The sequence below is a fragment of the Corvus hawaiiensis genome, chromosome 14 (genome assembly GCF_020740725.1).
Source record: "Corvus hawaiiensis isolate bCorHaw1 chromosome 14, bCorHaw1.pri.cur, whole genome shotgun sequence".
Classification (NCBI taxonomy): Eukaryota; Metazoa; Chordata; class Aves; order Passeriformes; family Corvidae; genus Corvus; species Corvus hawaiiensis.
In genome coordinates, this window is record NC_063226.1 from 21,393,869 (window position 1) to 21,406,745 (window position 12,877).

A 12,877-nucleotide genomic window follows, 5' to 3' on the forward strand; every position below is an offset into this window, starting at 1 on the left:
AGTGCTACAGAGAAAGGCAGGAGCAGGGAAGGTGCCACCCATTGCTGGAAGGAAGCTGGAGAGTGGGGAATGGTGTAACAAAAAAAGCAACACAGGGCTGGAGGGGTTGATTGGGTTGGTCTGGCCTGTGGAGGTTAGAATGGGGACCTGAGATTGGATTGCCAAGGACTGAGTTTGTATCAAACCTCCCCTGCAAAGCTGGAATCCTGTGGACTCTCTGACTCTTGAAAGTGGCTCATTGAAGCTGAGGGGAGCCAGACCTGTTATGATGAAACAGTGATTTTTTCTAGACACTTCAGCTGTGCCTTGTTGGGCTGCAGCACTATCTGTGCTGGATGAGATTTTAGCAATTCTCCCCTTGCAGAAGCTCTGCTTTGTGCCCGAGTCCCTGATCAAGGGAGGCTTGTTTGAGCCTGCTGCCCTCCCCATGCTGCTCACTCAGCCCTGCCTTGCCGAAGGCTCTGGGCTGGGTTTCATCACAGAGATGTCAGCCTTAGGTTCCCCTGTGTCTGCAGGAGTGTCCTCGTTATTGAAGGGACAGTGGTGTAAAAGTAGAATTCACCTGGACATTTAAAATGAAATCTTCACCCCTTGTTTTCAAGGAGCTAGAAGTGAGACAGCAGATCAGCTTAGAGCAGCAAAATTGTGGTGACACTTTTATCTTCCACAAGTTATTACTCAGATATTACTCATCAATGGGATTCATCTTGTGTAACCTTTAAACACAGAGCAGAGAATGAATTTGGGAAATAATCTGAAAAAAAACCCCAAAAAAGTAGTTTATCAGCAAAACTACTGTGAGGTTTGTTTTTGCTGAGAAAGTGGATTTGTTTCATCACCTGCCAAAGTTTTATGCAAATAGTCCAACCCGAAGCACAAGTATGTCTGATTGGTGGTGTTTGCCTTGGAAGGTTCGTGTTTCATTAACTGCTGGTGCTGAGCTGATTGATTAGAATTGGTAGGAGATGTTAAGTGATGGTCTGATGTTGAAATGTTCCTTTTTCACCTGTAAGATCATTCCAGATCAGCTGAAGCCTGGCAAAAAGGCAAATAAGGCAAACAGTAGGGCTGCCTGTTTCAGGTGGAGGCAAGCACCAAACGACAGGGGGATTTCTAAGAGAGGAGGACATGGACACATGTGCTTTCATTTCCTTGTGTGCTGTCTGTGAGCTGTGTTTTGGTTTGGGGAGCACTGAGTCAGCCACACAGGAGTTAAGGAGGGAATGCAAACAGAAGAGTTAGGGATGTTCACCCAGCCTCAAGGGGAAGATGTTTTCTGGCACTTCAGCAGGGGAGGGAGAAGCAAACAGCTCTTGTTGTACCCACCTGGAACCGTGACAGTGAGGTTTTAATCTTTTGAAGTGAACAAGTTCCTATGGCTGGGTAAAAATTCGCCTGTGAAATGGCTGATTCTGTTGGTGATACGTTCTCCCTTTAATTAAATAGCTGACTTACCTTGACAATTAATTGGAGTGATGTATGATTTTTATTAGAAACCCATGACTAATTTTTTCTTGCCGTTCCTGCTGTCTTATTGTTCTTGTCTCCCCTCCTCCCGAGTTGTGCTGTGTGCCAGCCATGTCCTCCAGGCGCTGGTGCAGACCAGTGTTCCCTCTTGCTTGGGCTTTTACCTGTTCCAGATAAAGCCATTGTTTTCCGGTATTTTCCACATCATCTTTCAGAAATTTTCCATTTCATCACAGTTTCGCAATTTTTTTGTTTTCAAAGAGTCTGGGATTCTTTACATAAAGTTAAAAAAACCTCCACCAATCCAAAACTCCTCAAAACATCTCACCACCACAAAACCCCCCACTGTGTAATACAGTTTGCTTCCTTTAATACCACATTTCCTACTTCATTAAAATAACTGCCAGGTTAAAAAAAATCCTCTCTGCAATCATCCCTGTGCCTGTAATCTGCTAGGAAACTCAAGTGAATTTTATATTTAATTACAACAGGCAGGATTCAGAAAGGATGTGACTGAAGACATTTCTGTTAAAATCAGAGCAGCAGCTACAAAGGACTCAGTTTGTCCCTTATCCTCCTCTCCCTGCCTGAAAGGATCTGAGGCTCAAGCCTTTCTCTAACATTACAACAAATGATGTGGACAATTCTTTAGGTTTTTTCCACTTAGGAAGCTTTAGCCTTTTTATAGGAAATTTGTTTCCATGGGGGAACTTAGGCATGGATGAGTGGGGAACAATGCATTGTTTGTTAAAACAAATTTTTTTGAAGGGAGTGGGCTTGAAAGGAAGGAAATGTGGTTTAGATTTAAGTTTCTTTTGAAATTTCTTCCTCTTCTTTTGCCTCATCCTCCCCACCCCCCAAATACAAAACAAAAATCCTAACAACCAGAAGTCCCCAAACTGGCTTTTCACCACACACGTCTTTAAAATATTTGGTATGATCTGGAAAGCCAGAGGAAGTTTAAAAATCACTGTCTTGTGTATCCTTTCTTTTCCTTCCCTCGCTGGGTTGTTCTCCCTCAAGAACATGCAGCTTTTGTGTCAGCTCTTCTAGTCCATCTGTTGGGCGGGGTTTATTTAGTCTGTGTCTCCGGTGTGTGTGTGTGAAGTAGTTTAAGCCTCAATTTATCCACGTGCTTAAATATTGTGCTGAATGAGGTCCTCGCATCCTCTGATCCCTGGGCTGTTCACTCACAGGCTGGTTCTGGAAGGAAGAGCCCTACGGGGGGCAGGTGGGGGTGAAGATTCTGGGGGAGGAAGCTCAAGGCATGAATACAGTTTAATTTTTAACTGGCTGGATTTAAAGCAGGCAGTTGGCTGGACATCTCTCTCTCTCCCTTTCCTTAGAGGTCTGTGGCAGAGCTGCTGTGTGACAATCTCCTCCCCGGTGCTGGCTGCCATGGCCGACCCCATTGCAGAGGAACCCGTGTCCCAGGTCACTGAGCTGTGCTGTGAGTGTGGCCAGGCCCACCCCTTGCTGGACAATCACCTCTACAACTTCCAGGACGAGGTGGACGATGAGCTCATCTGCCACATCTGCCTGCAGCCCCTGCTGCAGCCCATGGACACGCCCTGTGGACACACGTACTGTTTCAAGTGCCTTGAGAACTTCATGCAGGAGTACAACTTCTGTCCCATGGATCGGAAGAAGCTCTCCTTCCAGCAGTGCCACAAGTCCAGCCTCCTGGTCCGGAACCTTCTGGATAAGCTGATTGTGCTGTGTCCCTTCAAGGCCGAGTGCCAGCAGACCATGCAGCGCTGTGAGCTGGAAGCTCACCTGCAGAACAGGTGCATTCCCCTTTCCATCCTGTCATTGCTCCTTGTGCAATGCCAGGGCTGTTGTGCTGCTCATCAGAACCATCCATTCTCAGAGCAGCTCCTGAACTGGGGCAAGGTGGGACACCAGAGATGCCAGGGTGAGGCTGCAGAGGTGGGTGGGTGAAGACAGTGTAATTGTGTGCACGCTCTGGAGGAGAAGGGTGAGCTGCTCACCTTCAGGTCGAAGGCAGACACTAAACCGACATCTGTGGGTCCTGAACCGGAGCACCAGGCCTGGAGTTGTTACAAACAAGCTTATTCTTGTTTCCCTTGCGTAGGGAAGAAAGACAGGCATGAAGTCAACATTCTGAAAGCAAGGGATTGTGCAGTGCTGCCAGTTTAATTGGTCCAATTAAGAGGTACAATACACGAGTCTTTGATTCAAAGAGTGCAAGTCCCTCCAAGCTGCACATTATGCACTTGCTGGATCACCTACTTACAATTCCATTATCTTCTCTCATTCTTTTGCTGAAGAGGGGAAGCAAATGAAAATTACTATATTTTTTTTTCTGTTCCTCTTGTGCAGAGGAAGGGAGACTTTTCGGTGCTTCCACTGCTGGTTGAGCTGTTGGCAGGCGGGATATTGTTGCTTTAAAAGGAGTGCAGGTGACAAAGCTCTTGCCATGGTGCTTGGAGAACCCTTGTTCCTACCTGGTTAATGATTTGCAGGGAAGGGAGCTAAGTGCAAGCCCTGCTGCAGGTGGAACAGACCTTCCTTGGCAGGGTGCCTTTTGTCAGCAGCCAATGAGAAATGCTACAGGCTTGTTTCCTTCAGCTGTAGCTGCTGCAGCAATGACATATTTCAAAAATAAGCTAAGCAGGGAACAGGTACACTTAGGATACCTTTGCAGTTCTGGCCAAGGATGTACCCTTGTGGTTCTTGCTTGTCTCCAGTTCCCACGAGCTGAGAGCTGGTGTTAGAGCCAGGGGAAGGGACGGAAGGTGCTTGAGTGCCCCTTTCCCTTCAGTGAAAGTTTATAATCTCCTTTTTCTTGAGGCAGCCCTTTGAACTGGCTGCTCGTTATCAGGCTGGGCTGAGTGCTCGGGCTGCAGGGCTGGGGCCATGGCTCCCACCAGGGCTGGGCCTTCCTCTGCTCTGCAAATCTGCCCTGCTATCAGTAAACTCCTGTCACTCGTTAATCCCTCTGGCTCAGGAGTTAGCGCAGGGGAGGGAGGCACCTGAAATGTTTGCGTTAGAGGCCTGCCTGGAAACTGTATCGTTCTGTTCTGTGTTTCACAGTTGTTTGTATCTTTCTTGGGGACAGAGTATTCTAAGATTCCAGCCTACTTCACCTGTGGGCACAGTCAGACTGAAAAGTGGGGAAGAAAATTAAAAGACAAGAAAATTGCACTGGGATTTGGGTGGGGTTTTTTTTGTTTTAAGTGGCATTAACTGATAGCAGTAGTTTTAAGGAAATAAGAAGCGCATAGTAACTTATTTTCTTGGGGGATTTCCCTGCCTTTTGCAAATTGAGTTTGTGTTTTGATACCTTAAGAGGGGCATGTGCACAAATGCATCAGTCAGGTGCTGTCATTAAGTTCAGGGTTATTTTACTGCTTGGAAAATAAATGAGTAGGAATAAACCAGAGGAAGTAATACTGGGATGAGACTTCTTTAGCCAGAGTGTAAATAAGTCAGTTTAATTTGAAAAGAGACTCTGATATGCACCCAATACCACTCATCTCTCTGAAAGGGATGTTTTTGCATTTATCACCTCCTCACCTGTCACCTTTTTTATAAATCCTCATGATAAAAGAGCTGTTCTTCCTCACCCATTAGTGCTGAGACAGGCTGGTGATGGTGTATCTGCATCCAGGGCACAATTCCATCCCCGTTCTGGGATCTCTGTGGGGAGCAGTCAGTGGGATCAGGAACTAAACTGCTCCCATTCAGGTAGAGCCATCACCTGCATGGACTGGGAGTGGACCAGGTCCAGGGTCAGGTCTCATTCCACAACAGAAAATGCCCAATTCTCCCTTGCTGCTCTTGTGTGTAGCTGGTGGGTTAAAACAAAGCCTAATTCAAGGCTGAGCTTGAAACTTGAGCCACTTTCTTTCACAAAGTGAAATAGAAATATAGATTTTTTCGAGGTACATTTCCTACAGAGCTCAGTATTTGCTTATATTTAAGAAGGCTTGTTTTCCTCGTGGAGTGTTTGCCAGGTAAATATTTAGCAAGGGAGACTCCTGTTTCTATTACATTCTTCTTTTTCAAATAATTTGCTTAATAATTTCTAAAGTAGTGAAGTAACAAGGCTGCTCTTAAGCTGATACTTGTATAAGTAGAAACTGAATGTCAGATGAGAATCAATTTCGGCATCTGAGGCACCAGCACTGCCCTGGTGAGATTTGGAACAAGCTTCTTCCCACAGGTTTGTCAGAGCTTTCATGTGCTGGGTCCCCTGCCCAGGCAGAGACAGTCACTGACAGTCACTGCCAATCTCTCTCCAGGTGCTCTGGGTTTAAGAAATACAAATCTGAACTCCAGCGGAAAAAGAATCCCATTTCCAAAGGGAAGGAAGATCCTCCTGCCAAGGGGGACACAAACACGCCCAAGGATCCAGAGGTCCCAAGTGGAGGCTCCTCACTTGTGGCAGAAAGCTCTGGAGCTGCTGTGGTGTCACTGGGGACTACAGAGCCTGGACTGGTTAATCCAGCTTTTGAGGAGACTGAAGAAGGTGAGAGTTTGCGAAGTGGAACTATGTATTTATCTTTCATGATATAAAAATGATGTAATTATCTCAAAAAATTAAATTTTTAAGTGTCCCCAGCACTGTCAGTCATCCTCAATGCTGCTCAGCCTTTAGTAGCCATCAGAGGCATCTCTTTCCTTGAGCAGAAGGGAGATGCATTCATGTGCACCAGGGGTGGCAGAGTCTGCTCACAAGCACTAAACTGTGCAAAACCATTTGGAGAGTCTCTGCTAGACTGCAGTGAGTATTTGCAGTATTCTGTGGAGAAACAAAGGCAGTCCCTGTCACTGTGAACGTGGAGCACTTAAAGCCCTTGTAGAAGCCAAATAATTAGTAACTAGGAAGTGTTCCAGGTTCTTTTTAATCTTGTTAGCAGAGTTAAATATACAGTCAGTATCCTGGAGTGGTCAGCACCTCCCTCCTGGTGTTTTTCTAGCATAAGTTAGGTTTTGGATTAACAGGCAGCTCTGAAAGCCTCGCAGATCAAATAACCATCTCCACTTCAGTGTAGCAGCACTTGTCTCAGCTTGGTAGGAGGCAGCAGCATGGAAACCTCAGTGCCTTGTCTCAAAGTTAGGCTCAGCTTCCACATGTGCAGGCGCTGGAGCTGACAACCCCTGTGCCTGGGACAGAGGTAACTCACAGGTCAGTTCAGTTCCCTGCTGGCTTTTTCCCAAAGCACACCTGGAGCAGGTTTTGCATCTCTGGTGTGACACCTGTCCTTCACCCTGCCAGGCAGTGCTGGGCCTGCCTGAGTGTCCCCGTGCTGGGAGATCTCATCCCACTTGCTCACAACAACTTTCATCTTCAAAGTGCAGCATTGCTTAATATCCAGTATGCTGTGAAACAGCCAAACATTCCTCCTGTTTTACAGGGGGGATGGGAAAAGGGGAGCAAAGGAAATTAGAGGAAGGAAGTTGCAGAGCAGTAATTACAGCTGGGTAGTCCCTTTCCCTCATGGGCATCATGGAAATTGGAATTTGTTGTGTGCGTGCTCCTAGCAGGCCAGCTGTCACAGGAGAAAAATAAACCTCTAAATATAGCCAAACCATACTGAATGCCCTTTAATAAACCCCAAGCAACAACAATAAAGAGTTTTTGAATTCACCATAAAATAGGAGAAAATGGGGGAAATTCTGGAGAAACTGTAAAGAAGAGGGATTTTAAGCTTTTTATGTGACCTTAGGTCTCCTGATAGCTGCTTTCCCTCCAGATGCTACATTGAACAAAACCTGCCAGGGGTTTGAATCTCAGGGTGCTGTGAAAAGGAAAATTCTGTTAATGTGTTGCTTTTTCTCTTCAATTTCCACAACCAGACCTTCCTCAGAGAACCAGTCTTGTGGCTGAAACCACCACCATTGAAATCCACCGGGAAGATCCAGAGGAAGAGCTGGGGATGAGGATAGTTGGGGGTAAGGACACCCCCCTAGGGAACATCGTTGTTCAGGAGGTGCTGCGGGACTCTGTGGTTGCTGCTGATGGAAGAATTGCTCCTGGGGATCACATCCTTGAGGTAGGAAAAACCCCCCTGGCAGCCCCATTGCTTCCCTTGACTGGGGGAGGAGGGTGCCTGGAAGAACTGGGAAATCTCTGCAGCTCAGGGTTTTAGAGCATTGATCAGATCTGTGTCAGCAGCACTGTGTGTCTGCTGGGGCTCAGGAACACACTTTTGGGGTTCCTTCCAGTCAGACACATATTTCTCTGGGATATTTGACAGCTTTTTGAAATTTAGACCATTTTGGATAAAGTGAAAGATTCCTACCTGACAAATTTCACACAGCAGCCCCATTTCTCTGCTCTAGTTAGGAAGTCTCATAATTGCTTGCTGCACTGTGTTGCTTAAGCTGCATATTCTCCATGGGCAGGTCCAGGGTGAGAGCTGCTGACTTGCAGTGAGTATCAGCTCCAAAGTGTGAGTAATGCAGAGCTCCAGCCCCAGCCTGACCCACGGCCCGGGCACTGCCCACACCACTGGGGCCGTGTGGCCCTGAGTGACTGAGGTGACACCCTGTACACGTGGTGACAACTGTTAGCACCTCCAGCCATGGCTGCCCAATCATCTGACAAGCAGTAAATCCTCATTATCCCATGGGATTGGGCATCAGGAGGGGCTGGCAGCCCCCACACACGAGTGGCCAATGAGATCTCTGAGTTGGTTTCTCAGAACAATGGAGTGACTCCTGTTTTATCCAGCTCGATTGTCCATGTCTCAGTAAATAGGGCAGGTCCCACACTTGGGAGCCCTATTAACATCCTAAAAGACTGCAGAGTCTGACATGACAACATCAAGCAAAATGTTGCCTTCTCAGGGTCACCCTGGTAAAAGTATAATTGGATGGGTGATTCCAGAAGCTTGTAGACGATGGACCACTCAAAAGTGGAGATTGGAGTCTTCTCCCAGTCTGTACTGAACACTGGAAGCAGATCTGCCTTGCCATGGGATGGAAGGAATGATTGAACATTTTGCAGTTTCAGATTTGTTGGTTGTGTGGGTTGTCCTGTCTTGTCCCTGTCATCAATTATTCTCCAATTACAGTCTAATTCTGTCAGCTTTCTTCATTCTGTTTTAGAAGACTTTGCTCCCTAATGTGCATCTGAGTCAGAGATTGCACAGGGAGTTTCCCATCCTGCTCCAGCCTGGCCATGCCCCACACTGCGGACAGTGCCTAATTAATGTGGGCTCTGATTAGCGAGTGCTTTGTTTGTCTCTGTAGGTGAATGGCGTCAACATCAGCAGTGTGACTCACTGCCAGGCTGTCTCCTTCCTGCGCCACCCAGGCCCTGTTCTCCACCTCATGGTCCTGCAGGAGAAGGGCTTTTCCAACAAGACTGCACAGCAGGATCCCACTGCTACAAACCGGGAAGTGATCCACGTCACCTTGGTGAAGAGAGACCGATCGGAACCCTTGGGAATCAAACTGATCAGGAAGACTGACGAGGCAGGGATTTTTATTCTGGACCTCTTAGAGGGAGGCTTGGCAGCCAAGAATGGAAAGCTGAGTCGGAACGACAGAGTCCTGTCAATAAATGGCCAGGATTTGAGGCAAGGAACTCCTGAGGCTGCTGCCCAGATAATCCAGGTGAGCTCAGACATGGAGAGGTTGTGTGGAAATGGCTCTGTGTGGCTGATCCAGGGCTCCTGTTCTGAGCTGGGGCTAACAGAACGCACCAGGGCAACCTGCACTGCCCCAAATCTCCCGCATGGAAAGCGACTCCCCTGCGGATGTGTGGGAAGCACCGCTTCCAAAGGAAGATAAACACCAAGAGTGGGAATCCATGTGAGTCATCCCTGACAGGGCTGAGGGGAAGCAGTGGCTCATGGCTCAGGAGTTCATCTGAGGAGATTGGATTTCCTGGGTGGTGTTTGCAGCCTCTCAGCCTTGCAGAGGCAATGTTGGTATGCACTGCAGCAGACAGGGAGGCATCAGGGCAGCCTCTTGTGCTTCCAACAGTGACACTGAAGGTGCTGGCTGGGACATGGGGTGGGCTGGCAGCACAGAACAGATCCCTTTGGACTGATCTGAAGCCCTTTCTCCCCATTTTACCTGTATTTGGGAAGAGAGAGACTGGAAAACGACGTGGGGCACTTCAGGCTAAAAACATTCCAAGGTACTAAATGGGTGGAAGAGAGTTGGTCTTTCCCTGTGGAATGTGCTCCTGTTGCAGCATGCCAGAGGTTTTGGTGGAAGGAGTGGGCAAGGAATTCTGGTTAAAGGATTAAGGATTGCTGCATGTGCAGCAGATATCACATAGATCAGTTTAAATTCTTTATCTCCCCAGGAGAGTGCCTCCAGTTTGTGTTTTTATCTACAGATCCTGACACAATGCACCTCATCCCATTCTGTTTATATCCCAGAAAGGATGTGAGGTCAGCAGGAGGGAGAGCCAGTTCTCTTCACAGTTATCAGAGGAGTGCAGTGCCATGGGAGAAAGAGCAGAGTTCCAGCACTGAGATCCTTTTTATGTTGTGCGTGTGCTTCCGTTCTATGGCCTCTTAGAATTTGTTTGCATCCCACAAGTGCTGCTGCATTCCTGTTGCAGTGTGCACACACAACTCCCATATGAGGAACTCTTTTGATCCCACTGGAACCAGCAGCCAAAGTCTCAGAACTGGCTTAATGAGGTTTGGCGTTGAATCTCTTTGGAAGTGACATTTGTGTAAAACTGCGACAGTTTTCCAAACATGATGTGTTCCTCTGAGGGCTAATTGAAATCCTTGCTTAAATGGAACTTAAAGAGCCCCTCTTCCAAGGCCAGGGAATTCCCTGTGGCACCAGGGAAACAGGGTCCTGTGGCAAGGAGTGAGAGCAGCGACTGCATTTCTGTCATCCAGGGCGGGGAGGGAGCACGTGGGCCTTTCCCTGTGAGTCCTTCACAATAAGGTTCTGTCAGGTGATCCCAAGGAGAGCAGCAGGAACAATAGTGAGCACTTCCCCTGCAGCCCTGCCAAGGCCAGACATGCAGCTGCCCAAGTGTTTAACCGGCAGCAGTCTCAGGCCAGAGGTACTCTGGGGAAAAAAGGGATGGGAGATGGTGAACAATAGATGAACAGAGCTGGGAGGGACAGTGCTTGAACAGCTTCCTGTGCAGTAAAAGCATCCAGTGCTTGTTGTGGTCATGGTGTGGACCAGCCAGTGTTCCAGCTCTGTTCATGCTGTAGCACAACACAAGATGCTATTTTGGTTGTTCATACCGAAGTGCAGGAATTAATCATCCCTTTCCACCTTCTCTTGTTTGGCGTTTGTGGGGGAGGGAGGCACGAGTGAAGCCTGCCTCTACTCCTGTTCCTTCTGACTCATGGTTGCTAATTCCCTTTTTCTTTTTCCAGTCACATTCCCTGGCTCTTCACAAAAGACTTTGCATCACATTGTGGAGCTGTTGGAGAACCTCTGTAGGAACTGATGCCAACCCTTCTTTCTCCCCAAGGCAATGAGGGCTGTCCCTCATTTCTAACCCGTTTTTCTGTCTTCTTAATTTCTACTCTTTGTTTCTCCGGGCAGACCACTGAATCCAGAGTGAACTTTGTGATCCTGAGGCAGCCTGGGGTGCAGCTGGGGGAGCCAGTGGAGGATGGCAGCACCTCCAACAGCAGCAGCAGCAGCAGCAATGGGGGGAGCCCAGTGCACCACCGGAGGCGACCAGACCAGAACCACTACAGACGAAAATCCAACTACCAGAAGGTGGGGCTGGGAGATGAGGCAAAGGTGCTGCTTATTCTTGGTTTAGTAGATGCATTGTACTGTTCTGTGATGGTGTTTGATCACAGAAGGCTGATCAGCAGCTCCAGTTCTTGGGCAGGTTTGGAGCTTTTGGAACTGGAGGATCAGGTTGTCATCTACAGGGAAACATCACTTTAAGGGAAAAAGGTGTCAAAATTTCTTCAGTGTTGATGCAGAGCTGGTGTTTAATCCTTTCTAGTCTGGAAAAGGGCAGTGAGGAATTTGCCATCCATGAGATGCTTGGGATTTGCTTCTTGACATGCATCAAGCCCCACACATGGGGTGATACAAGAGCTGGTGTGGAGCCAGAGGCCTTTATGGTCCAGGAGTAGAATCCCCAGGTGACCCCGCTGTGACAGCAGCGTGTGTCTGCCACCCCTTTGTGTGGCACAACAAGCAGCAGGAGCAAGAGGACAATCCCCAGTGTGGTGAACCCAGAGAGAAAATCTGTGTGTAGAATGTCCAGCTGAGTGACAAACCTGCTGCAGCCGCTCAGACTGGTGTGTTTCAGTGTCCCTGGAGCTCTGGGAGCAGCTGTCCTGCGTGGCTGCAGTGTGGTTCCTGGATTTAAATCCCTGAGCAGCATTTACACCCTGTTTATACAGCCTGTGCTCCGATGTGTGCCTTCACTGTAACCTAAACATTTAATCAGGGAGAGCTTCATTGCTTGGCATGAGCAGCCTTGAGATGAGCTCATAGCTTGTTCCTCAGTGCTAAATTCCCCTCCTCAGAGGGAGCATCTCCCTACAGCAGATGGATTTAGGATCATTAGGACAGCACTGCCTCAGCTCTGGCGGCTCACCTTAGGAATGCTGCTCTGGATTCCCACCCACAGCAAGGACATGGGAAGCTGACTTTGCTGGCCAGCAACATTGCTGGAATGCTCTGGATTAAGGATACAAATGTTGTCTTCCAGAGCTGGGTTTCTCCTGTTAATTGCATTAATGAAGCTGCATTTTGTACTGTCATTCCTTTGTAGGATTTGCCTCAGGGATATGTAAGTCATGAGAAGACAGTAGCAATAAAGAAGGAGCCAAAGGAATCTTTGGGAATCACAATTGGAGGTGGAAGGGATAACAAAAACAAGCTCCCCATCTATGTGACAAGTGTGCAGCCCATTGGATGCCTCTTCAGGGATGGCAGAATCAAGAGAGGTAAGGGAGGCTCTCAGACCCTTTATCCTTTAGGAACTGTGGGTTTTCTTCAGTGGAAGCTGGACCTGGACACTGAAGAGAGGCTGGAAACAGGGTTCACATGAGCCCTTGATGCTGGAATGGGCTCCATAGCCAAAGGTCTGTAATAATCCCATTTGATTTCATCCCCAGGGGATGTACTTCTGAGCATAAACGGCATCGATTTGACTCATCTGAACTACTATGAAGCTGTCTCAGCACTGAAATCCAATGCAGCTTCCCACTCAGTCACACTGAAAGCCTTGGAAATCCTCTCCCTGAACTCCCCAGAGCCAGCCCTGGACATCAGGGAGCAGGGATTCAGCTGGTCTCCCCTCTGGATCACGTGGCTGGGATTGCCTAGGTATGTTTGTCAGGGACTGTGTAGAGAGCTGTTAATTACTGGGTTGACTTTCACTCAAACACTAGAAATTAATTACTTTGTTGATGAACTTGGAAGCATTCCTGGTATTCCCGTTTAGCTGTAAGGCAGTGGAAAGCCTTATTTG

General features: G+C 47.9%; 1 protein-coding gene across 2 annotated transcripts in view; it reads left to right on the forward strand.

The window, feature by feature from the left end:
• Positions 1–12,877, forward strand: part of LOC125333412 (ligand of Numb protein X 2-like) — a 29,527-nt gene that overhangs the window by 9,812 nt on the left and 6,838 nt on the right. For both annotated transcript variants that reach the window (XM_048319291.1, XM_048319290.1), the window contains 7 exons: positions 2,814–3,254; positions 5,736–5,962; positions 7,294–7,490; positions 8,692–9,057; positions 10,978–11,157; positions 12,176–12,350; positions 12,522–12,732. In XM_048319291.1, the coding sequence (XP_048175248.1) occupies positions 2,866–3,254; positions 5,736–5,962; positions 7,294–7,490; positions 8,692–9,057; positions 10,978–11,157; positions 12,176–12,350; positions 12,522–12,732 (1,745 nt within the window). In that variant the 5' untranslated portion in view covers positions 2,814–2,865. The remainder of the gene's footprint in view (positions 1–2,813; positions 3,255–5,735; positions 5,963–7,293; positions 7,491–8,691; positions 9,058–10,977; positions 11,158–12,175; positions 12,351–12,521; positions 12,733–12,877) is intronic.